At 43.1% G+C, this 26,005-nt stretch overlaps 2 protein-coding genes across 3 annotated transcripts; both read left to right on the forward strand.

Annotated features, from left to right (window-relative positions):
• The first annotated feature begins 798 nt into the window (after positions 1-798).
• Positions 799-9,986, forward strand: LOC307088233 (granulocyte colony-stimulating factor receptor-like). Of its 2 annotated transcripts, none has more exons than XM_079754060.1 (16): positions 799-996; positions 1,160-1,438; positions 1,681-1,810; positions 1,892-2,058; positions 2,163-2,278; positions 2,397-2,420; positions 2,617-2,779; positions 3,073-3,155; positions 3,286-3,502; positions 3,686-3,850; positions 4,689-4,790; positions 4,873-5,028; positions 5,138-5,278; positions 8,240-8,321; positions 8,517-8,598; positions 8,903-9,986. In XM_079754060.1, the coding sequence occupies exons 1-16, from the start codon at positions 942-944 to the stop codon at positions 9,359-9,361; spliced, it is 2,421 nt and encodes an 806-aa protein (XP_079610186.1). In that variant the 5' UTR covers positions 799-941; the 3' UTR covers positions 9,362-9,986. The 2 variants fall into 2 exon arrangements, with proteins under 2 accessions (XP_079610186.1, XP_079610187.1); XM_079754061.1 differs by having other exon boundaries at positions 2,620-2,779.
• Positions 9,987-11,616: 1,630 nt separating this feature from the next.
• Positions 11,617-25,088, forward strand: plg (plasminogen; the record flags this gene model as incomplete). The annotated part of the gene is made up of 19 exons (XM_079753259.1): positions 11,617-11,665; positions 13,165-13,306; positions 13,423-13,529; positions 14,031-14,145; positions 15,015-15,154; positions 15,501-15,621; positions 16,044-16,162; positions 16,838-17,000; positions 17,441-17,565; positions 17,751-17,910; positions 18,446-18,624; positions 19,564-19,712; positions 19,993-20,086; positions 20,522-20,633; positions 20,940-21,014; positions 21,357-21,497; positions 21,757-21,863; positions 24,428-24,573; positions 24,927-25,088. The coding sequence occupies 19 exons, from the start codon at positions 11,617-11,619 to the stop codon at positions 25,086-25,088; spliced, it is 2,406 nt and encodes an 801-aa protein (XP_079609385.1).
• Between the last annotated feature and the right edge of the window lie 917 nt (positions 25,089-26,005).

Genomic DNA, 26,005 nt, shown 5'->3' on the forward strand with positions numbered 1-26,005 from the left:
GCTAAAGCCCAGTAGGAAGACTTAATGATAGACTTTGTCATGGTGCAGACCATGGGTCAATGTCTCCCACTGCTAAGCCCTATTTTGTCTACATTTTGTTGCATGTCATGTCGTTAAAGAAGTGTTAAAAAAATAAGTTTTCTGTGTGTCTGTGTGTCTGTCTGTCTGTCTGTCTGTCTGTCTGTCTGTCTGTCTGTCTGTCTGTGTGTGTGTGTGTGTGTGTGTGTGTGTGTATGTGTGTGTGTGTGTGTGTGTGTGTGTGTGTGTGTGTATGTGTGCATGTGTGTGTGTGTGCGCGCGCGCGTTTGTGATTGTAATCTCAATGTACTGGAAATGCCCCTTACATACATTAATTTTCAACAAAATGAAGCAGAATTGGTAGAGGAGGCGAGAGAAGTCTCTTACAATAGCTTGAGTGTGCCATAGGCCATACTCTCGACACGACCACAAACTCAGCTGTTCCTTTCTTCCTTCTCTATCCAAGGTATATGAAAACAAAACATAAATAGCAAGCCCTTTGAATGTGTCTTCAGGCAATCTTAAAATCCAAGGAAGAATATTTTAAATCACAATGAAAGACTGTTTTATTATTGTCTATTATTATTTTACATTGCTTGCTAATGTATATTCACATTCCAACTCATAAGGCACTCATCTACTACTCTACAGCAGATATAGTGAAATGAAACAAATGTTGGCGCTGTCCTGTTTCTTCACTTCCCCATGCAATAGTCTGTCGTTCTAGTCAGGAAACGTTTCATCAGTTCCTGTGGGCTTGTTATGTTGCTACAAGGGAGACAAAGTGTTGCTGCTTTAATTGCCAGATCATTGCAGTCGATTGGAGGAATAGAGAGCAGGCAGAGCTTATGCGTTGTGGTCGACGCGTTAAGACCTCGTTTCGGATGTAGCTCTAGGATTCGGTCCTATCGCCGGAGTCAAGAATGTATTTACTTGCTATTTTAATCATTCTCGTAGAAATTCAAGCAACTTCTGAAGGTAATTTTAATTAATCTTTATTGTACGTGAGTGGTTATTAGGCCCTATCGTTACGTTAGGCCTATTTTAATTTCGTTTTTGATGGTTCTTGACTTTCAAAGGCTACTTTTTGTCATTACATGTGTATTTAATCTACTCTCCATCTATGTGCGTTCACAAACAGAACAAGAAAAGAAGAAAACTCCAACGTGCACCGTTTTCCCCAGAAATCAACACGTTCAATCCGGCTCTGAGGTTCAGCTCACGTGTGAGAGTTCGTGTAGCGTGGGTCAAATCTACTGGGAGGTGAACGGTCAAGTGGTGGCCGACAGATTCTCCAAGTCGATCAACTCCTCTCATACTGTGCTGTCCTTGAAGAATTTCACTTACCAAAGTGCTATAATAAAATGCCATAGTGTATTTAACGGCCTTGTTTTAGGTGGGATCAACATCAGAACATACAGTAAGACAATATATCTACCTAATTTTTTTGTTGTCAGTTGAAACGATGACAGGTCGGCTTAGTTCAGGAGGTAGAGCAGTTGTCTTGTAACCGTAACGGTTGCTGGCTGTCGCCTTGCATGGTTGACTGCCGTCGGTGTGTCAATGTGTGTATTAACCGATGTAAGTCGCTTTGGATAAAAGCGTCTGCTAAATGCCCTAATTGTAATGACACTTTTTGACATCTCTTTTCCCCATCTACAGCAAAACCCAGCAATGTATCGTGTCTTATACGTCTTAATAGAACAGCGGGAGGTTTCCCAAAGATGGTCTGTAATTGGGAGCATGCCATGAGTTCTTCATGGAAAATAACCTATATCGTACAGAGGACATGGTGAGTTTCAACTTTGTTTCTGAAAATCAGTCTTGGACAGTCTTTTTCATGACCTAATATGAATGAATGTTTCTGTTTAAGTGACCATTGCTCGGACCCCCAGATTGCTTACTGCAACTCAGGGACGACCTCATGCGTTTTCAAGATCTTACCAGCTCTTACAAGAAACTTCTCAATTGTTGTGAAAGCCAATTCCAGCACATGGGAGGTTGAATCAGACATGTATTCATTTGACCCTTTCCAAATCTGTAAGTTATGTCGGAAGATAAAAATCGCACTATTTAAATGCGACACTTGAGCACTGGGTTTAGAAATGTATTTACCTACTGTCATTATTCTCTCTTGTTTTTAGGGGTGCTTGCCCCTCCAGAACTACACGTGACTGCTCTCGTCAGCTACCTACTGGTCGGGTGGAACCAATCAGACACCATCGGGAACAGTATTCACTGTCAAGTCCGATACAGTCAGGTGACTCCTCCATTGTGTCATTCCCTTTTATCGTCCTGTTTCTGGGAAGAAATGCTTAAAAAAAACCTAACATTACACTGATTGCTTTGTCTTTTGTATGTCTTGTTGCCGTCTCTAGGTTCTCGACAACAGAACTGAGGTGGTAAGTGAGCCAATCTTTTGACACATTTATACGGCTGAATTAATATGATTATGTTAAGAGTGTTTGCTTCATGTTAGACACTGATACAGAGAATCCCTCTGCCCTTTATAGGCAGGGATGCTAAAACGCAACCTGCTGTTACCTACATGCAATTTTGATCATTTCGCATCACATTTTTGTATTCTCCCTGTTTTAGCAGGTGGTCAACAAGTCACTGACTAGAAAGGATAAGAGGGCGTGGGTCACCATCGAGGGCGTAGAGTCGTGTGTCGTCTACACCGTGTCTGCCCGCTGTGCTGTGGACAGATCTCCCTGGAGTGACTGGAGCCTTGGGCAGACGGTAGTGTCCCTGCTGAATCGTAAGCACTGCCTACTGCCTTTCCCCAGGCTAACCATGATACCCAGAATGTCCAGTGTCGGTGGCTCTCTATGGTTTCTGATTCACCATTTCTACAGTACTGTGTTGAGGTCACTTGTATTTTCATTTGAATAAGAACATTATTGGGTGGTCCGTTCATTCAGTCACACGGTGTTGTATGGTAAGCGTGTGACGATTGTTTTTAAAATTGTGGGTCTGCACTTGGGTAATAATGCTCCTATATATTGTTTGAATGCAGTGAAACACATTGGAAATATGTGACATCTCTTACAGCAAAGACCTTTCAATTTAACCTTTGGAGAAAGGTTGTTCAACAAAAGAGCAGTGGTGTGCGAGAACTTAAAGTAATGTGGACGGTAAGGAGGCCGTGCAGAAACACTGACTCGACTGCTATTTTAATTATAGTTATATACGTGACAGTAATTCCACTAAACAACCCATCATTTAACCAGCTAATTAATCTTTAATTTCCAATCTGTTAAAAAGGAGATACCCCAGACCTGCAAAGAAGAATACACATATTACGTTGACTACCTTCTCTACACGCTATTGTCGGCAACGTCAAACAACGGGGGTTCTGTGTGTAGCCCTTTGAGCTGCTTCATCTCTTTGGCTCCTGAAGCTCATGTTATCCGGCTCTCAATCCTCCAAAATGAACTCTCGGTTGCAAACAAGACTGTTTACGTTCCAGCCGTTGAAGAGAGTGAGTGGCATTTGTATTTTTTTCTTTGCATGAAGTTTGGTGTTTTATTTTACCCTTCAGTTTAAAACTGGTTTTGTTAGTTAGGATTGTAGTTTGATTTAAAAATGTGTGTGTGTGTGTTTGTGTGTGTGTGTGTGTGTGTGTGTGTGTGTGTGTGTGTGTGTGTTTATTTGTGCTTCTCAGCCCTGCCTCAGGTCAGTCACATCCAGGCTTCGGCACATGGTGGTATTATCCAAGTGAACTGGCAAGCTCCCCATCAGAATGTTAGCGGTTACATTGTGGACTGGACCGATGATGGGAAAACATATTTCTGGAAGAGGAGCAACCATACCGAAACCAAACTATATGGTGGGTTGAAAAAGAGACATTGAGCAATGTGATGGGAGGGGACTGATTGAGGTTGGATGGCTGGATGATGGGAGGAAGGAAGGAATGATGCTAGATGAATGGCTGTGCAGTAACGGACTCACGACCGCCCCCCCTGGTGCCTCCATGGTTGAAAAAGTGCCCTCAAGAGTGGTGAATACGAGAGAAAGTGCCTCATTGGCTGCCCTTTACATGTGAAAAAAATGAATGGGTGCCCTCTGGTGCCCCTTCATACAATAAATTATGACGATGTGCCCTCTAGAGCAAGAATGTGGCCCTTTTATTTTTTCGCCCCTGCCCTTCAAACACTCTGAGTCCGCCACTGTGGCTGTGTGTGAGCCATTTAAGGTGTTTCCTTGTTTGTTTGTCGTTTTAGCTTTAGCAAATACCTACGAGGTATGGGGTGATAGGGGAATGGGTTAACCTAGCGATTGTAAGTGCTTTGCACTTGATTCTATCAACATCTTTATTGTTCTGACAGCGACAAATTGTTTCACCTTATTCTGGCAAATGTACTTATACTCGCTTTGAATAATAGTGTTTACTAAATATAGTAGTAGTTTGATAAAAAACAAGATGGCGGCCGCTGACATGTAATGCAGTTCATTGCTCTGATTGGTTGTCTGTCTATCCAATTGCGTCGAGATGTATTTCGGCAGCGTTGATAACAATCCCTGACAAAGCAGATTTAAACACATCTGGTTCCAGACTTGTACACAATTGCGTATATGTCTGGCGATGTCAGGCCAGGGTTCCACGGCACATATGGATGGTCTGTATTTTCTGGTTTACGTAATCATTTCTTTTGTTTTTCTTGCAGATCTTAGGGACTTTCGTCTGTACAACATTACGGTTACTACTTTTTTTAGTAACAAGACAGGGCATGGGAAAAATGCGCCACAGGTGTGCTCACGAAGAAGAGGTAACTGTGTTTAGAGAGATTGAGATGTATACATGTATTCATCTGTGTTCTACCGACTACAAAGTTAACCTTGTGTGCACAGTTCCCCAGGCCGTCTACATCTCTGAACTTCATCCTGAAGACACCAGGGCTTATCTGACATGGAAAATCGAGGCGGAGGACAAATGTAGCACAGCTGTTGAAAACTTTATTGTTTTTTGGAGACAGGTGGACAAAGTCCCTCCAGTCGTGCTGTACAGTAAGTTCACCAAGAGTGTCATTGGTGTGTTGGTTGAGTCTGTTAAACTAAGGTTTTCTCCCCATGTTTTAAAGTCAAGACTTTGCGTGTCTTCTGTACTTGTATGTAGACCAATCTGTCAGTTGCACCCAGCGGAGAGCTGTACTACAAAACCTGAAACAATCTACCAAGTACGGAGTAATTGTTATGGCCATGGGACACACAGGCAATAGCAGCACCACGGAAAGACACTTTCAGACTCAGAAACATGGTAAGTTAAGTTATTCAAGGTTGAACAATGCCATATGTATTACACAATGTTTTAGCTTTTCCTTTTTGGAATTTACAAATTTTGCTATTAATTGGAACATTATATTTATGCCAGTGTTTTGAAACTCAAACCATAAACTAGTAAATTAATTTCCTGCAGAAAATGCGGTGAGTGCTGTAGTACAAAGAAGGTTGAAAATATGTTTTAATAAAGCCACATAGATTAAGATGTAAAGAAACATTAAATGGCTTAAATCAAGTGAAGGTATTTAAACCGAGTTCAAAAGCCTTAATGGCCTTAATGTAAACATGCACACCATTTAAAAAAACATTTAAATGGTTGGAAACAAAGTATAAAGTGACAACATACAGTGACAGCTGAATGAAAAGCACAAAGCATTGCTAAAAAGATGCAGAAATTTAAAGGAATTGAACTGAAGAATCTGAAAGGTCAAATGTATTGCCCTGCACTGCTGAAAAATCTGAAAGTTCAAATGTGTTGCAGTGCACTGTTAAAAAATCTGGAAACCGAAAACTGATAGATGCTGAATTGCATTATCTGAAGAAGTGAAAGTGCTGAAATACATTGTTACAAAAGCTGGAAGCTAAACTGTAATACTGTCAAAGCTGGAAGATAGTAGTAGTAGTAGTGGTACTAGCTGTAGTAGTAGTAGTAATGGTAGTAGTAGTAGTTAGGGTGACCAGATCCCAATTCACCAGAAGTGGGACAAAGACTACGTTTGTGCGGGACAATGCGGGACAAAGTGTGTGTGTGTGGGGGGGGGGGGGGGGGGGGGGGGGAGAGAGAGGAGGCGACCTGGGACCTTCAGTGGGGGTTTCAGTCCGCAATAACAGATAATCCCCCGTTCCCCCCTTGTCCGTTCTATTTAGAAACATATTTGATTAACGTGTTTTATTTCGCTTATTTAGTTATATTTCATAATTAATTAAGGCCGCCACCAGAGGGCGCCTTCAACGCATTTGGCGCCCTAGGCGATTGACTAGGATCGCCCTTGCATTGCTTCTTGGTGGTGGGCGTGCCCTTAACCTGCGTCCGAGACCAAGTTTCATTGACATGATCAAACACCCCGCCCGCTCCCTGATGACAGCCCTGCTGTCTCCGCACGCAGCTATTTGATAAATGCTAGATGATAAATCACGCATTTCCAAAAAAAAAAAAAATCGAGTCTGACTGTCAATAACAATGCGGGACAACGTCTCAATTTGCGGGACGCGTTCAAAGTCATGGAAATGCGGGACTGTCCCGCACAAAGCGGGACATCTGGTCACCCTAGTAGTAGTAGTCAGTGTTGTGCCTGAACGCGTTCACCGAACGAAAGTTCATGAACTCGTTCATATTTTGGGCGAACGTGAACTGAACGTACTGTATTACTGCCTGATGAACGTTACTGTGAACTCGTTCATTCTGGTGTCAGTGAACGGCAGGCTCACAAGGTTTAACTTCGTTCAATGGGGGGGTTATTTCTCTATCAACACGGCGGATGCGCGCGCAGATCGCCGTGTTGTTTGACCGGTTGACATGGTAATCTCCGTGCGGTTCATTTGCAGTTGAGGTGTTGCCAGCTTACTGTTACATTAAACTGTAATCAGAAAAGGTGGTTATATGCTATAGACCCTATAGTATCTGTCATATAAAGGCTGGGACGAATTTCATATTATAAATATGTACACTTTATTTTGAAAGTATAGACCAGCGCGGTTCCCATTGAAACGAATGGCGCGGTTCCCCTTCAAAACGAGAGCTGTTAAATTGTGGAAAATGAATTAAACTGTAATCAGACAAAGCGGTTATATGCTATAGACCCTAGAGTATTTGTGGTATAAAGGCTCAGACGAATTTCGAATTATAAATATGTACAATCCATAACGTTAGCTCTCTGGCTCATAGTTTAGCGGAGTAGAATACCTCCTAGAATCATTGCTTGTTGGCCGGAAACGGAAAGGGGGGCTGTTCACGTTTGGTTGTAGTCTTTTCGCTCGGTTCTCCGTCTCATCAGTAGGGCTAGAACCGAGCGAAAAGACTACAATCAAACGTGAACACCCCCCCCCCTTTCCGTTTCCGCCAACGAGCAATGAGTCTTCCAACAGAAATCAATGGGATTTACAAAATGCGCTAAATGTGCAATAAAACACGATAGAAACTGTATTTCGCTACGATACTTGATTCAACCACTCTATATCATCCTAGACAAACCACAAAGGGGGCTCAATGTTCAAAATACCGGAAAAAATGAAAAGCTCACAGCAACATATTGAAAAAAAGAACTATGAACTACTTTTCTTGGAACTGTGAACTTAGTTCAAAATTTTGAATTATGAACGTTTAACTGAACTAGTTCATTTTAAAATTTGTGAACTGAACTTTGAACTAGTTCACGAAGAAAGTGAACTTTCCCAACACTGGTAGTAGTAGTAGTAATAGCTGAAGTAATAGTGGTACTAGCTGCATAAACATGCCATATGAAAGGTATAGTATTCATTGATGTTTGTAGAAAGAATATAATAATCCCGCAGGTTTTTTTTAAAACCAGCCGAATTTGTGTATACTCGCCTTTTGCATTACCTGCAGTTGAACATTTGAACATTGGAATGGAGACTTTAGGTGAGAAATTGAGGAAGGAGATATGTCCCAACGTTTGTAGGGAATAAGAAAGAAGACAGAAAGAATAAAACTGAAGAAAAAAAGTTGAGCGCTGCATGCAGCACTCACCTAATGATAGATATCAAAAATGGAAAAGCTAATAATACTGTACTATTCTTTTTTACAAGGAACACTGAGGCAACATTTTAGTTTGTCTCACTCACCAAAAACCTTGATTAAATCTAAGAAATCCCCCTGCCACCGTTTATCTGCTTGCTGAGCAGCAAAGAGATACTCTGCATAACCTTATCATTGAGGGACATATTACACCGATTGTGGTATCTCTTCTTGTCTTCGTAGATCCTGTTCTGGTCTTGGTGATGACTATATGTGCAACGCTGTTGTTTTTTTGCCTGTCCATTTTCGGAGCGTGCTGTGTCTGGTAGGTTTAAATGATTTACTGTTAATATTAATGATTTGCCTACAATAATGTGATCAACAGCGTGCGTAACTGCATGAATCATGGGATAATCAAATGAACAGTCACCAAACGGCAATGATTATTATTCAGTTCACTTATAGGGCTTAAACTTTCTGAAAGTTTAATTTATAATAATGATATAAATCTTACTCTCAGGTACAAGACGTTCTTAGGAAAGATGGTACCCAATCCTGGTAAAAGTTCATTGGCACTGTGGCCCTCCCAGAGCAACCAGAAGGTGAGAATTGATAATTGGACGATACACTCCCAATTTTTCTTTTATTTATTTTGGAAGATATTAAAGATTCTCTGTGTAGAATGTTGTGGCATCTAGCGGAACAGACATCGCACAAATTGAATATAATATTAGGAGTGTGTTTTAATGAGCAAATTTGAATAGTTGTGTCATCGCTACCTTAGAATCAGAACTTTAACACTTCATAAGGAGCTGATGCTCTTCTCACAGAGCTCACAACATAGCACACAGTACACCTTTAAGAAAGGCGCAGTGCCACCTTTTATAATCGTATGCGTGCACACAGACCACGCCACATTTCAGCCAGCCCTTGGAAGGCGAGGCCCGTTGTGTGAGGGTTTACCCTAATGAGTCGGGCGGTGCCAGAGATTGCCTGGTGCCACCGTACCTCGGCGACGACTCAAACCCCCAATCAGCTGGTGAAGAGACGGCGTGGGCGGTATCAACCCCTGACGGCAGCAGCTTGAGCCCAGGTGAGGACAGCGAACCGGCAACGGAGGAGGCGGAGCTTAGTGCTGACCAAGCCGGCCTATCCGTCCAAGATTCTCGGGAGGAGGAGGATACGCTGTTGCAGGAATATTTGGAAGTTTTCCCGCTTTCACAGAGCAGCCCCTATCGAAGCCAAAATGCAGCGCTGCCTCAAGGGCCCCGGAGCGTCCAGGATGGCAGAGAGCTTTCCGGAAACAAACACAGCCCTATGTATGTCTCCATGGAGATGTTCAGAGAGGGACCGGACAGGGGATGAGATGGAGAAAGTAATTTTGTTTCCATTGTCGATGTTCATATCATAGCCACATCCATAGCAAGATATATAAATGAAATGAACTAGAAACATGTTTCGGTTTTTGTAACGTATTCATCATTGTAATCCACTACTATTATGTTTTGTACTCATTGAATTCATGCTTTTGTGTCATATTTTATGTCTGTCGGTCCATCCATATTTTTTGCCACTTAGGGGCACTTGTGCTTTTCCGTTTATAAAACAAAAGGTCAATGATCTACAAAGTATTACCAATGTGTTAATAAAGGCTGTAAATGCCTCAAATACCAATACAGCATTTATAATCCTCACTTTAGATGACCCCACACCAAAGACAGAAATAATGGTTTATAACTTCCTAAACCAATCATGAATTTCAGCTTTAAGTGTTATATAAAAATGTACATAGCTTCTTAATCTTTACTTATGCTTATTAATGTTCAATAACACAAAGTAGTATTCATGATGGAACATTGCTTTTATAAATGCTTAATTCACTATGAATTTACTGTTTATTACTACTTTATTAATGCTTCAAAATTGTACCAAAAAGTACTGCGTAGAGTGAAGAAAATGATTGACGATACCATAGGAACACGAAGACATACATTTACAGGTCAGCTGCAGTGACCCTTTTTCTTTGCAGGCCCCGACTACAATTTTTGTTATATATTAATTTGATTGTAGGTTACCACAATAAAAGATTTACATACTTTAATGTAAACAATACATCTTATTATTCTCACAGATTATTCTCTGCAGAACCGCTTTGAACCCAGTTTTTTAAGGCGCGTTCATGTTCCTGGTAAAGACGCTGCGTCAGTGATGACGCTCACGCTTACGCGGGTTCCCGACAGCGACCGTTCGTGTGCACTGCGTTCGGAATCGGGGGGTCGATGCAGCTGTTGTAGTCCGGCTGACCTGTGTGCGGCTTGTTTCTGCCTCCCACAGGCTTATCCCGATCACCACTTTGTTGGTTATCGCATTTTTTGGAGACTTTGACGCCCTCTGGTGGCTGAATGGTGAGGAATTGTTGTTCAAGTTTATTTTTTAAACAGCCGTGACATCAATGTCATCCAAGCTCCGAACCCAAAATGAGGTGTCCTCTACTCTATTTTATATTCCTCACACTTCACACAAAGTTGTCCCACTATTGGCATTACCTGCAGATGAATAATTAAAAAAAGGGGAAATAATAAATAAAAGCCTATGTCTAAAAGTAAACACGACAACATATAAAATAATTAAAAGTAAGTAGTAATATATATATATATATATATTTATAGAGAGAGATATTATATTATTGTGTTAGAAAATAGACATCAAAAAGTTAGCGAGGCCTGTTTTTTATTTTAGTCACACATAATGTGACATCAACATGCATTAGTTACCAATTTGTTTGCTACTGTTGTATTTGCTGTTTTGGACATTGGACGGCTTTGGCAGAAGATTAACCCTCTCTATTGATCTAACAGTTGTCTGAATCACACTGCATTCGTAGTATGAACCCCATGTATTTAAGTTGGAGCTGTTCTAAAATATTCTGAAGAGAATAGTTTTACAGTCTTACTGTACATTTCGGTGGGGAAATCAGGTGCTTAATATCCAGCAAAATAGAGGGACAAAACTCTTGCAATTTCACCATTGATGTATGTATATGTTTGGTTCTAAAGAATCATGACAGACGCAAATTAGTTGACTCTCAATACAAAACAGTTCGCAATAAAGACTATTAGTGTTAGTTAATTAATGTGCATTATTATAGACATTTTTCCCAGAGGTGTCATCGTAGGACCATCAGAGCTGTCGTGCCCGGGTACGTTAAAGGAGCACACCCATAATTAGTGTTATGTCCTACGAGGACGCCTCTGTGAAAAAGGTACATTGTCCATATCATATTGCAAATACCAATACAAATGCCTTTATGAGTTTATTTTTATATTATATTGTATTATGAGTCAGTGAATTATGGTTGGAGAGCGGTTGGGGGAGGACAGGATGGCCCTGTGCACTATTGAGGCCCATCCAGCGGTGTTCCCAATACACCTCCTGCAGAGACAAACAAAGCTTTCTGACCCATTGCACCCATCATGTCCTCGCCGGGCCAATGATTGACTCATGATTAAAACCTCTCTTATTTGTCTTAATGACACGGCCAAAAGCCCCCCAAATAGAAGGGACGGTCAGTACCTGAGGACTGAGTTGGCTCGCTATGAACTGTTAGCCCGGGCCTCGCCATGGATTTGTACAAAACGACGCTGCTCCTGGGAGCACTGCTCGGCACCGGTAAGACCCATCACATGGAGATTCCTATAGCATTTCCTCCGAAGAGTATAGGATAATCAGGGGGGATTCAATCGCGGGAGACTCAAGACCGACTTTAATATGTTATGGTCAGATTTGACCCAATGACCTCTATGTATTTGTCGATGGCATTAACAAATTCCCTACAGCCATGATGCCGTCAATATCTTTTTTTTTATCTCCTCATTCTTATTAGATTGAATTGACATTCCTGGAATAATGACAAACGTAACTTGAAAGCGGTATCCACAAAAAAATAAAGCTGGTTTAATAGATTGAGGATGCTTATAGCAAGTCGACTGCTTAAATCAGTATTCATTATTCAAAAAAATAACAGCGTTTCATAACTTTGCGTTTAAATATGAGAGCTACTTATCCGATAGTATAATGAACCACAATTGTTAAAGTTAGTGGTGTATAATGAAAATATCGGATATTTTATCAGATGACTTCATACACGTATGCATCATACACATCCAACACGATATTGACCTATAAGTATGCATAATTTCACCATTAATTACTAAACAAATACCGATAAACCAACACAACAACAACAATTCCTATATTCTTCCAAAAGGGGAGAGGCCACTGCAATGAGGCCACACCATGTACCTAAGTCCTTTATCATATCCAATATCACGTCCCCTATCTGCGGGGTGATGACACTCCATACATTCCTCTAAAGAGGCCAGAGGTCTCAGGTCTAATGACTCCCCGTGGACCGTTCAGCCTCAACCATGTTGCAACCTGTCGCTGCCTGCTTAGTTAATGAACTGCGCCTTGCCAGGCCATTGCATCACTTCACAAACAATGCAGAAATAGTAGCCATCCTGCGAGAGCTCAGTCCCAAGTCCCCGATCAAGGTTTGTTCTACTTTGCGTTTTGGGACTTCGGCCCTCATTAGAGGCATGATAGTGTGCGTCTCTATGTAGAACGGACAGTGTTTATTTTTTATGTGTTTTGCATTGTCAAATAGGCTATTGTTAAAGTTTCATAAAGAGCTATGAGGTAGTATGGAAATATCCATGTTAAGTCCAACTGGGATAAAAGGCTGAATACAATTATAAAAATAAAGGTGTACCATAACCAAGTTACATCTCCAAAGCCTGCCTATGTCATGCCATTGACCAGCTGGCATCAACACAATATTTGAAACACTGTTAGAATTCTCAGAAATATCTTGAAAAAAACACAAATCATTCTTTAACCAACATAAACAACAATACTTCAACTTTCCCAATTCATCTTCAATCAAGACCATCTTCAAAACCAGCATCCATCATCATTCATTATCGAGTAGGCCCATTGACACATTTTGTACTTTGCTGTTCCTGTTTCTTTCAGGTCTGGTCCACAAGTTAATTTCAGGTCGGGTGTATTAACATTTTGGACCTGTGTGTGTGTGTGCGTGATGAAGGCCTCAAACATGTGACGTGTTGTTGTTGAGGTTGTTGTTGTTGTTGTTGTTGTTGTTGTAGCTGCAGTCTTCGGGGCTGTCCAGGACAAGTACACCAAGACGGAAGGGGCGTGGATCATCTCGCTGCGTAGACGAGAATACGCCGTGAACTCGCTGGAAGAGTGCGGCGCCAAATGTGACACAGAGACGAACTTTGTATGCAAGTACGTATCCATAAAAACAGCCCTATATCCTCTTATGATTCCAGCCACCTCAGCTCTACATGATGGTATGATCCGAAAGCTTGCTACACACGGGTTGTCTCTCTGCCTCTCTGCAGGTCCTTCATGTACATAGAGAAGGACACCGAGTGTTGGACATCGGAGGATAACTCCAAAACGGAGCGGGTTATGCGCAGAGCCAGCGCAGCTCTGTACGAGAATAAAGGCAGGTTTCCCTTCTTCTCTCCTCTCTCACTCTATCTCTCTATCTCTCTGTATCTGTCTTGATCTTTGTCTCCATCTCCATGGAGATGGAGACAAATTTGTTCAGATTGCATCTTGGCCCATACAAAATAAAGGCCCTCTTCTTGAAATGTAGCTCTTGAGGTTTGCTTATTAATGAATTGTATGTACTTGCATGATTATTTTACTTTTTGGGTTGTATCTTCATGGTTTAATACGCTTTAATGCATTATAAGTCACTTTGGATAAATGCTTCAGCTAAATTTATGTAATGTAATGTAATGTAATAAAAGACCAACCTTTTTGGTCTGATAATAAATGATGTACCTCTTTAAGAATGAACAGATTATGTACTGTCTGGTTATAAGGTCTCAATAGATTTTTTGACACACAGTGTGAATGTAATCTGATCAAATCAAACAGTTAATCTGCTACACTACATAATGCCGACCCTTGACCCCCCCCCCCCCCCCCCCGTGTTCAGCCTACTTGCTGGAGTGTGCTAACGGAATAGGAACCGACTACAGAGGAACCAAGGCCAGGACGAAGACGGGAAGGACCTGTCAGAGATGGTCGGCAACTGTCCCACACGTTCCTAAGTAAGTATTCCTCTACCAATGGCATTGCTTTTTCTGAAATTACGTCACACACAGCACTGTAACATGAACATCACGATATGCCGTGCCATTTGATTTAAAACATGGTTTAAAATCAAGTGGAACAATATGCCATGCCTTTTGATTTAACCCATGATTTGTCCACACTTCTGTTATACTTGTCATACGTTCCATCATTCTTCCAATACCATTTATATTAATGCTACCAAAAATTGAATTGTCAGCCAGGTGCACTCAAATGTTTGTTTGCTGGATATTTCATGGAAATAGCATAACTGATATGAAAAAAATGTCATGACCCTTTTCCAATCGAGCCATAGCAGAGTACAGTGCAATGACCTGTTGGAGTGCGTTCTCTTTACATAGGCCATAGGGTCTTCACATTCACAAGGGCTGTATTGATGCAGCGGCATCACCAAATAATACAGACTCCATATGCTATATCTTTATTTAAAATTAAATTACATTTATATTTAATTTGAAATTTGTACATTTAATAATATTAGTAAGTAATTTGTTTGTTTGTGTGACTTTATTCATACTTATTACATTGATATTTCTTTTTAGATTCAACGGGTTTCATTTTTCATATACTCATACAGGATATGCAGTGAAATGTTTGTGGGACATACTCAGTATTTTCTGTGCTTAAAAAAATAATAAAATACAATAGAATAAAATAGAACAAAATAAAATACAATATAAGTTTGAACAGAAATTAAGAATATAATAAATATATGTAACAATTAAACTTTATTGCCTGTTGCTGTTAGGCCCAAATTAATGCATTTGTTGATGATTGATAGATAAAGCGGCCATCTGAACTCATTTTGTTGTTGCCTGTACTGCAGCTTCACCCCCGTGTCCCACCCCTTGGCAGACCTGGTGACTAACTACTGCAGAAACCCAGATAGTGACGTTAGCGGCCCCTGGTGCTACACCACGGACACCAACAAGCGCTGGGAGACCTGCGAGGTGCCGGACTGCAGCGGTGAGAGAGATAGAGAGAGAGAGAGAGAGAGAGAGAGAGAGAGAGAGAGATAGAGAGAGAGAGAGAGAGAGAGAGAGAGAGAGAGAGAGAGAGAGAGAGAGATCCATACACATACAGATACAAAGACCAACACACACTTACAAAGAGAGATAGACAGACACACAAATACATAGTTTTATGAACCGTTTCAACCACATAGAAACATAAATACATAGATTCATAGAAAGCTAGATAAATCAATTGATACACAGACAGATAACAAGTATATTAGAGACACATAGGGGACAGACGTCTCCAGGAAGCTATTAACCCGTTCCCCCTCTCTATCTCCCCTCCATCCACTCAGAGGAGTGCATCTACTGCAGCGGGGAGGACTACAGGGGCAAGATCTCCACCACGGTCAGCGGCTTCAGATGCCAGAACTGGGACTCCCAGAAGCCCCACAAACACGGCTACAACCCTGCCACGTACGTCCCACCCCCCACAGCTCCACTGTGTGTGTGTGTGTGTGTCTCTCTCTCTCTCTCTCTCTCTCTCTCTCTCTCTCTCTCTCTCTCGCTCTCTTTCAAAAGAGCCTTATTGGAATCAAATAAATTATTATTTACGTATATAAGAAAAATATTAAAATAGACAATGGATAAATCTATCAAATATTTTTAACAAATATAGATTATATAAAACGAGGTTAGAGTTCAGCAAGTGGAATGTAGAGAGGCAGTAGAATATCATTAACGAGGAAATAAGAAAAAAATAATTGAACCTTTGGGTCCACTCCCCCACACCTCTCTCTCTCTCTCTCTCTCTCTCTCTCTCTCTCTCTCTCTCTCTCTCTCTCTCTCTCTCTCTCTCTCTCTCTCGCTGTCTCTCTCCCTCCCTCTCTCTCCTCCAGTCTCACAGAGAAGAATCTGGAGATGAACTATTGCAGGAACCCTGACGGGGAACCCAAACCGTGGTGCTTAACAACCAGCCCTTCCAAACGTTGGGAATACTGCGACATTCCCTTATGCAGTGAGTCCACACGTTCACTCATGCAAGTACGCACACACACAACAACTTATATTTCATCTACATATTTCCACATAATGTAACCGGAAAGTGTCACATCTACCTTTATTAGTTTAAAGCATTCAGGGAGAGAGAGAGAGAGAGAGAGAGAGAGAGAGAGAGAGAGAGAGAGAGAGAGAGAGAGAGAGAGAGAGAGGGTAAAGCTTGCTCCAATTACTGGATCACTTGAAGGAGAAAAACCTAATGAAGCCCAACACAGAGCCAATGTAATCCAATAGTTTTACTGTATATTCAGTGAGATACTACGTTTGGGGACGGGGTAATGGTTAGGGAGGGAAAGGGACCATACAATAGGGGTGGAAATTGAAATTCAAACTCAAAGGCAAAATAGAATAGGTGGAGGGCTGGTTGTTAAGCTAAAACACAAAAAGGCCACAAGGCAGCTGAAAAAATCCAAACAAAGAAAGACGAGCCGGGTCACCGTCTGAAGAGAAGTCCTCGGCAGGAACCAGACAGACAGACAGGCAGACAGGCAGGCAGGCAGAATACATAGCAGTGTGAACAGATCAGATAAACTAAAAATATATATAAGAACACTCTGACAAAGTGGCACTAACAGCACAGGATATAAATAGGCCGTTTATTGTTCTGAGTGAACTTTGACCTCCACGTCTGCAGCGTCCCCGCAGCCCACCGTGACCCCTGAGCTGACCTGTGCTTCGGGCGAGGGCAAGGCCTACCGGGGAACCATCGCCACCACGACCTCCGGCAAGACCTGCCAGCGCTGGTCGTCCCAGATGCCCCAGAAACACAACCGAGCCCCGGAAAATTACCCCTGCGGGTAAGACATCCACGGAGAAACAGAACGGTGGTCCACTCTCTGTCTCAAAGATGTTCACTGACTGGACCCCCAGAGATTAAAGAGAGGATTCCCAGTCCTTAACTATGCATCACTGTAGTATACACCGTGTCTTTTAGCATGGTCCTTAACGATTGCCATTTACTGCTATTCATGTTGAAAATACGTGGAGGGGGCAGCAGGACTTTGCAATTTTGTCCCACATAGGTTATGTTTATGTTTTTATTTCGCAAAAGAAAGAAGTAAAGTTTTAAATTTCCATGCTATAACCCTACTCCTTTGGCCTTCTGTGTATTCTAGAACACATTGGCAACATTTCATAACTCTGCTCTAAGATACATAGACGTGAATAGCGCTCAATGCTCACTTTGTTTGCCGTAACCCTGACGCAAACGTTGAACCTGCTTCCCTGTGCCATTCAGAGGCCTTGAAAACAACTACTGCCGTAACCCTGACAACGAGAAGATGCCCTGGTGCTACACCACAGATCCGGAGGTGCGCTGGGACTACTGCCAAATCCCCACATGTGGAGGCAGTGCTAGACCAGGTACCATGGCAACCACGATGGTGGTGATGATGATGATGATGATGATGATGATGATGATGGGGTGGTAGTGTGGGGATAAAAATGTTGACGATCAGGTTGATTCCCTCCCTCCCTCCCTCCCTCACTCTCACACACACACACACACACGCACACACACACACACACGCACACACACACACACACAGACCAGCCCGTGATCCCAACGGAGGAGGATAACTGCTACGTGGGGGATGGAACCGCCTACCGTGGCACTACGTCAGAGACCATCAGTGGGAAGAAATGCCAAGCGTGGGCCGCCATGACGCCCCACTCGCACTCCAAGACCCCAGAGACCTTCCCAAGGGCGTGAGTGACAAAGAGGAAAAACAACTGGGGCGCGCCGGTGGTTAGGTAGGGTAGGGCGCGTACCATTAAGGGTCAGTCCTGATGGCAGCGACCCGGGTCCTCTGCTGCAGGTCCTCCCCTCTGCCTCCCATACCTTCCTGTCTGTCTAACTCCGTCATAGAGCATAAAAATGCAAAAAGCAATCTAACTACAACGATACAACTATTGTACACCAAATTATTATTATCATTTTAGCCGATGAGGGCAAAGGGGCGGGCGGCCTGGGCACTGTTAAATTAACATGATTAGCATAATTCAAATGAGCACATGAACACATATCTCTAAGTTGTATACTATAGGTTGTGTCGACACTCGACCCTGAGAGTCTTATATTACAGACGAGATTGATAGTGAGCTGCAATAACAAGGTCTTATTGCATCTTTTTGCATACATCACAGCATTTATTGGGAGACGATAGGAACGCCTAGAGCTACTGGACCAGCCGGTTTACTGCTGCTGGCTCATTTGACACAATGTCCTTCACTCGCTGCCCAGAGATCTGCAGAGGAACTACTGCAGGAACCCGGACGGCGATCGCGCTCCCTGGTGTTACACCACTAACCCCTCGGTCCGCTGGGAGTTCTGCGACCTGGAGAAGTGCGTCAACGCCCCCATATTGCCGGACCTCACCCCCTCCGTTACCACCACCACCACAGATTCAATTACAGAGCGAGGTCAGAGCTGTTTGTTTTTTTACCCCCAAATGGTTTGGTGCTTTTGATAATCTGACGATTAACAAGGTGTGTTGTTGGTGCCACGCTGCCATATCGAGAGGATTCAAAAGGGTTGCAGTTCTTAGGCAGAAGTGTAAAATCATTTGGATATATTGGATGTATAATCCAAAAAGTATTGCACGAAGAGAGTATTATAACGGGACAAATTATTATTTCCCTGGCTAAAACCTAAAATATTTCATGAGTTTTTTGTGTTTGTGTGTGTGTGCGTGTGTTTGTCACTGTGTGGGAAGTCAAAAAGGCAAGACGTACCTCTAGACCAGTGGAAACGTTGTATATCCACATCTGCCAGAGGAAACGCTGTGGCAATGTCAAACATCACAAGGTCTCCCCATAATGACAAATCAATGACCAACCAAAACAATAACTGTAGCAACAATCCAACGCTCCTTTCCTCCCAAAATAGCGTCGCATTGCGTTATAAATGCCTCAAAGCAACTGACAAGTAAGGTGGAGCCCCATCAAGGAATACCAACAAAGGTTTTGCACAACCTAGTTTAAAGAGAAGGGTCTGGCTGCAGTCCGTAGGACATGGGCATCCACATCCAACTGCTCCACTGCTACGTCACTCATAATCATTTACTTAAATCATCGCTGGCATAAAACCTATGACGCGTATGACATAGCAGTGGAGCAGTTGGATCTGGATGTGGATGTCCTACAGGCTGCAGCCAGAAATTATAGAGTTTAAAGCAGATAAATAAGAGTGCAGTATAGCCATAGGAATCTGATTAGTCTTTTGTATATTTTTAGTGGTAGCGCCAACAGTTACAGTTGATATCGCAACGACAAATACATTAGATCTCTGGGGCCTTTTGACTGTAGCCGTTGGAGCGATGCTGTTCACTCACCATGCCTCTCTCTGTGTTGTTGTGTCAGATTGTAGGGTGGGAAACGGCCACACATACCGCGGCTCCACCTCCATGACCAGCGCCGGGGTCACCTGCCAGGCCTGGTCCGCCCAGGTCCCCCACAAACACAACCGCTTCATTCCTCAGATGAACCCTGAGTTGGGCCTGGACCGCAATGTAAGGCCCAGCGCACGCGCGCGTGTGTGTGTGTATGCGCGCGTGTGTGTGTGTGCGCCTGTGTGTGCGTTTTAAATTGATCGTTAGATACCGAGTGATTATATGCACTCGGTAAAACAATGCAACACAGGAACCAGCATGATTAAATGTCTGAGTGATGTGTCTATGGACACACACAACCCCCTGAGTATGTGTTGCTCTGTTCTTCATGTCATGGACCAACCCACCCCTTCAATGTGTGTGTGTGTGTGTGTGTGTGTGTCTCCTCTGCTGATCCCAGTACTGCCGTAACCCGGACGAAGACGTCAACGGGCCTTGGTGCTACACCACAGACAGAAGCAAGAAGTGGGACTACTGCCAGATCCCAGAGTGTGGTGGGTGGAACACCAGGGAGTGTAGAGTGTGTCTACACTCACAGCTCATCAGCCCTTCCTCTGCCTCTTCCCTGGTGCTGAAGGGTCGGCCGCAGACAATAGGGGACAAACTCTGTCCAATCATGCTCTCTCACGGGTTTGACCCTAATTGGAGAACGGTTATAGCCATCCCTCAGCTATTTCTGAGTGGAATGATCAGTGAAATCTCTGTTCTGGGTGGCCTGCATGCCGCCTCTGTGGGAGGCAATCTAGATGTTTCTCATTTCTGACCAATCACACCAACCCCGATTGTTGCATTGTTTTTTTGGGTGTTTTCTGCTCAATCTCTGTAAAGCACTTATATTTAGCACTTAATTATACCTGCAGCACGTCTAAACATGGATCATGAACTTAAACCGTGTTCACGTTAACTCCAATGTTCTTCCTTCGTCACAGCGGTGAATTGTGGTATGCCCCCGATCAAACCCAAGCGCTGCTTTGGTCGTATAGTGGGGGGGTGCATCTCCAAACCTCACTCCTGGCCCTGGCAGATCAGCCTGCGGACCCGGTGAGTGTTTGTGTGTGTGCATGTGTGTGTGTGTGTGTGTGTGTGTGTGTGTGTGTGTGTGTGTGTGTGAGTTTGTGTTTGTCCGTTCTCTTCACGGCAAGTGCCTGGTGGTTTGCTTTCTAAAACAGACAATAATGATCATCCCAAATCGTCATTTCTTCTGTATCGTTATCTTAAAAAGAATGTGTTTCTTAATAGAAAACAAACACACACAAATGCAGAGAATTGAGTCATTGAATCAAACAGTTGTATCCCATTGTATTTAATGTCTTGTTTCTTTTGTTATATTGTCATCTCCCCCACTAGAGGCGGAATCCATTTCTGCGGAGGAACTCTGATCCACCCCCAGTGGGTGCTCACCGCGGCCCACTGTCTTGAAAGGTCTGCCCATCATCTCGTTGAATTCATACCCAATTCACTCCTAGATGCTCGTCTTTTTGACAGTGTGTGTGTGTGTGTGTCTGTGTGTGTGTGTGTGTGTGTGTGTGTGTGTGTGCTTATAGCGATATGAAAAGCATAGGGTCCCTGTGATCAGCCCCCATGGCATTATGTCCCACTACCTAATGAAGGGACCTTCACTGCCTTACTGTTGTGTGGAAGAAAAAACTCTCTTTTAGACCTTAGCATGAGTAGGTGTATCTTAAACCAACTGTGTTTGTGTGTGTGTGTGTGTGTGTGTGTGTGTGTGTGTGTGTGTGTGTGTGTGTGTGTGTGTGTGTGTAGTTCCAAATTGCCGTCCTACTACAAAGTGGTGCTGGGTATCCACAGAGAATCTGCGATTGCGATGTCCAAGCAGGAGAGGAAACTGGCCAAGCTGATCCTGGAGCCCAGCGGAGCGGATATAGCACTACTCAAACTGGAGACGTCAGTATTGTGCAAGAGCAAAGAGGGAGAGCGAAGGGGCAACACTTCTGCTTGCCTGAGAACATGACCAAAATAGTTTTATGAACAAACTTGCTCAGAATACAGCCTAGATGACATGATTAAGAGTAATGCCTTCTACGACATTTTATTCATTCTGTCCTGTACTTCCCTGTGTGTGTGTGTGTGTGCGTGTGTGTGTGTGTGTGTGTGTGTGTGTGTGTGTGTGTGTGTGTGTATGTGTTTGTGTGTGTGTTCTTAGCCCTGCAAAAATAAATGAAAAGGTCCTGCCAGCGTGTCTGCCAGAAAGGGACTACGTGGTTCCCAGCAGATCTCAGTGCCATGTTACTGGCTGGGGAGAAACTCAAGGTATGTGTTCACATAATACTGTTACAAAAACAGTATTATGTGAAGATGTAGTACCGTTCCGCTGTCTAGATGTGCAGACAATGCATGGCCCAGTGTTAAATTGATAGTGTCGCCTCTCTGGCCGTTTCTCCGCAGGAGCCCCACCAAGAAATTGAAGTCCAATTTCTTGGTGGGGCCGTTACTTGAAAAACATGGCTTTTCTTTGAAGATAAGGATGATGATGTTGATGAATGAGGAAGAGGATGACTTTGGTTAATGGAGTAGGAGAGTACCATTATGGATTGATGCACGCATCCATTCATAACAGTTTTTACCCAGTAGCCATCTGCTGGCAGAGGACATTCAAGCTGGACTGACAAACTATACTGTTACGTATTTTAAACACATAAAGCTACCCACACATAGCCACTAGGAAGTAGGATCGAATACATAGGCCGTAATTACCATACATAGCCACTAGGAAGTAGGATCGAACTCATAGGCCGTAATTACCATACATAGCCACTAGGAAGTAGGATCGAACACATAGGCCGTAATTACCATACATAGCCACTAGGAAGTAGGATCGAACACATAGGCCGTAATTACCATACATAGCCACTAGGAAGTAGGATCGAACACATAAGCTGGAATTACCACACACAGCCACTAGGAAGCAGGACCCGACATTTTGAGCTGCAATAACTATTCCAGCCATAGAGGGCAGCACCTTTAGACAGGTGAGGAGGGTGAAACCAATACGTCATATAGGCCACGCCTACTCAGTATTAAAGCAGGGCCTGAAGCCAACGAGATCAGAAACATCCGGCAGTCCGCACACATGCACACGCACATACACGCACACACAAATACACACACCTACCTCATCTTCTCACACATTGTCTTTTATTGCCCTTTTTGCACTACATATTTATTTTATTAGTATATGTATTAGAATGTGGACCTTTTTACTCTGTGGACTTTTAATATGTGGTTTTAATATGTTTTTAATATTGCGGCAACCCCAGTCGTCGGCGGCTGGGATTCCCAATAAAGATTGCTCAAGCCCGGTGTCGAAACGGGGGTTTTATTTCTGGACCGCTCAGGAGAATAAGGAGAATCATAAAATAACTAGGGCTACTTCCACTACGGGTAAAGAGGTGTGGGTTCTCCGGCCAGGTCCGTCTTGGTGTCCGGCGTGAATGTCGCTCCCGGCGCCCTTCGGTTATTCGTACGGGAAAGCGTTCCAAACGTTAGGGCGATCTAGTCCGTCGGTCGCGTGACTGTCTCGCCTACGCGTCTCCTCTCTGACTGCTGTGTGCTCGGCCTTTAATACCCCTCTGCCACCACCTTCCCCAAGGTGATCTCAATCCCCAGGATTGTCTGTGACTGCTTAAAGTTAGGGTGGGTAATTTTTTTACTGTAATATTTGGCAAAACTGTCATAATAGCCAGTCAGCTATATGTAGGTGAAGTGCTCTGAGAATATCTGCCCATTATTTTGCTCTCCCCTGCCTCTGTGTGCCGCCCCCAAAAATTGCCGCCGCTCATGTACACTTTGACCAATCAGAGCGAGGCTCTGATTCTCCGTTCTTATTGGCTGTGGGACTGTCCGTTCACCTTTGCAACGACGTTGGTGCGTCCCTGCGTGAGCGTTCACGAGCCTAGCAGTCTGACAGTTTTGCACTACTACGGCGACAACAAATGAATAGCAATGTCTTCATAAACGGCCCCTAAATTTCCCATTCCCAGGATACCAACAACTAACACCGCTAAGACAGCGAAAAAAAGAGGAAAGACACTTGTTGAAAGGACAGCTACTAAAAGAGAGGCGGAGAGAGCTCGAAATAAAACCAGAGTAAACATTGGCGTGGCTTATGAGCGATGGAGAGAGTTACGTGACCTGAGAAACGTAAAATCGGACGCTGAGATGGCTACATTTCTTATAGACAGGCAGGGGCGTAGGAATGAGTTTAATATTGGGGGGGACACATATCGGAAACCTGACAGATCTGGTTATTGGAGGGGACACGTCCAATCACTGTTGTGCTTGACCTGTTTTGGCAGTTATGAGAACCTCACATCCCCTACTTCATCCACACCATGCAAGCGCAGGAGAATCTGACATGGTGTTTCGTCTTCCTATCAATGTAACTGAATTCACATGAACGCGCATAACTGACGTTCGGAGGGAGGAGCTACGGCAGGTAGAGCGTGGCAGGGAGGGACCAGAGAGAGCACAACGGAATCTCAACGGCTGTTTTCTCCAAAATGACCCACCCTAGCTTTAATTGGTGAGCAGTTAGAGCCGTGTTGTAGGGGATGTATCTCCCTAGTCCGTAGAGAGGGCACTGTTCAGAGGGTCGGCGAGTTTCCTCCAGGTATCCTCCCGGGGTTGCCACAATATACATCGTTTTTTGTGGGTTTTAATATGTGTCTAATATTAGGTGCTATTTTTATATTAAGTGTCATTGACTGAGTGAACCACACAATAATGACAATGCCCCTGTGCACCTGTACATGGGACAAATGGCGAAATAAACTGAACTGCATGCACGCATGGTGACCTCAGAACTGTGACCGCAGGCACGGGCGGAGATGGTATTCTGAAGGAGACGGGATTCCCGGTGATTGAGAACAAGATCTGCAACAGGCCGTCCTACCTGAACGGCCGGGTGAAACCCCACGAGATGTGTGCCGGGAACATCGAGGGAGGAACTGACAGCTGCCAGGTAAATACAGAGATGCAGTGGTTGTAACATTGCTTACTGGTGCAAAGAGATATACTGGTATATAAAGATGAATAGCTAACAGTCACTTAGAGATAGATACTGGTAGTTATATAGCTACCAGGCATATAGAGATGAATAACTAACAGGTAAAAGTAAAGATATAGTGGTAATTATATAGCTAAACGGTACGTAGAGATATAGTGGTAGTTCTAAAGCTAACGGGGACATAGAGAGATATAGTGGTAGTGCTAAACCAATGAAGTACAATGATGGACAACATTCCCAAATAAACAAACACTTACTATTAATCTATGATTTGTGGCTGTGTGTGCTTGTATGTGTTCCCCCTGTAGGGTGACAGCGGTGGTCCTCTGGTGTGCTACACCCAGAACAAGTTTGTGATCCAGGGCGTGACGTCCTGGGGCCTGGGCTGTGCCAATGCCATGAGGCCCGGAGTGTACGCCCGCGTCTCGCACTTTGTTGACTGGATCAAGGAAACCATGGCGACCAGTTAGGGAGCTCTGCTGGCAACTGCCTACCCAAAAGCCACCCACGCACGCAAACACATTTTTACATATATCCAGAGTCAATAAATAATGTGTTAGAAATAATGTGTTCCTAGTTTTCCACAGATTTCTGTTTCGTCAGGTCGTGGACTATGTATAACGTACACATACACACAATCAGAGAAATACACACAGACACACACTGACAATCACAAGAATTGATCAACACATCACACACATTTAAACATATATATAGAGTAAAATAAAATAATAAAATACTATCATTGCTGTACCACGTCTTTTGTGCTTTTGTATTTTCTCTATAATAATTAAACAACTGCTACTACTATAAATAGTTAATTACAAATTAAGTAGAATATGTTTAAATTTAAATCTTCATAGTTTACATATTTACATTTACATATTCTGTAAGTCTAAAAGTCTTTTTAATCTGTTGTGACGTCATCACATACACAGTTCCCTTATTCAGATAAAATGTTATGTGTGTCTGGGAATCAACCAGAAAATAATGGTTAATTTCCTAATAGATATCGCTCTCTATCTTGGTAGTACCTATAATATCGTCAGCTGTGGCTTTATCTGCACTATATATATATATATATATATATATATATATATATATATATATATATATATATATATGCAGGGTGCGATTTGCCGGTGGGGATGGTGGGGATTATCCCCCCCTCTGGTTTACACGTCCTACCCTCTGCTGAATTATTTTTATCCTCGGTGGGGATAAAAATTATCCCCCCCACCCAAAGTATTTTCACCATTACATCGTAATAATTAACAACCAAAATACACAGGGTCCGTCTTCATTTTGAAACATTTTAAAATGTTTCTCAAAATGATCCCCCCCTCTGGTTTTTTCACAAATCGCACCCTGTATATATGTATGTATA

This window comes from Pollachius pollachius (genome assembly GCF_949987615.1).
Source record: "Pollachius pollachius genome assembly, chromosome: 16".
NCBI classification, from domain to species: Eukaryota; Metazoa; Chordata; class Actinopteri; order Gadiformes; family Gadidae; genus Pollachius; species Pollachius pollachius.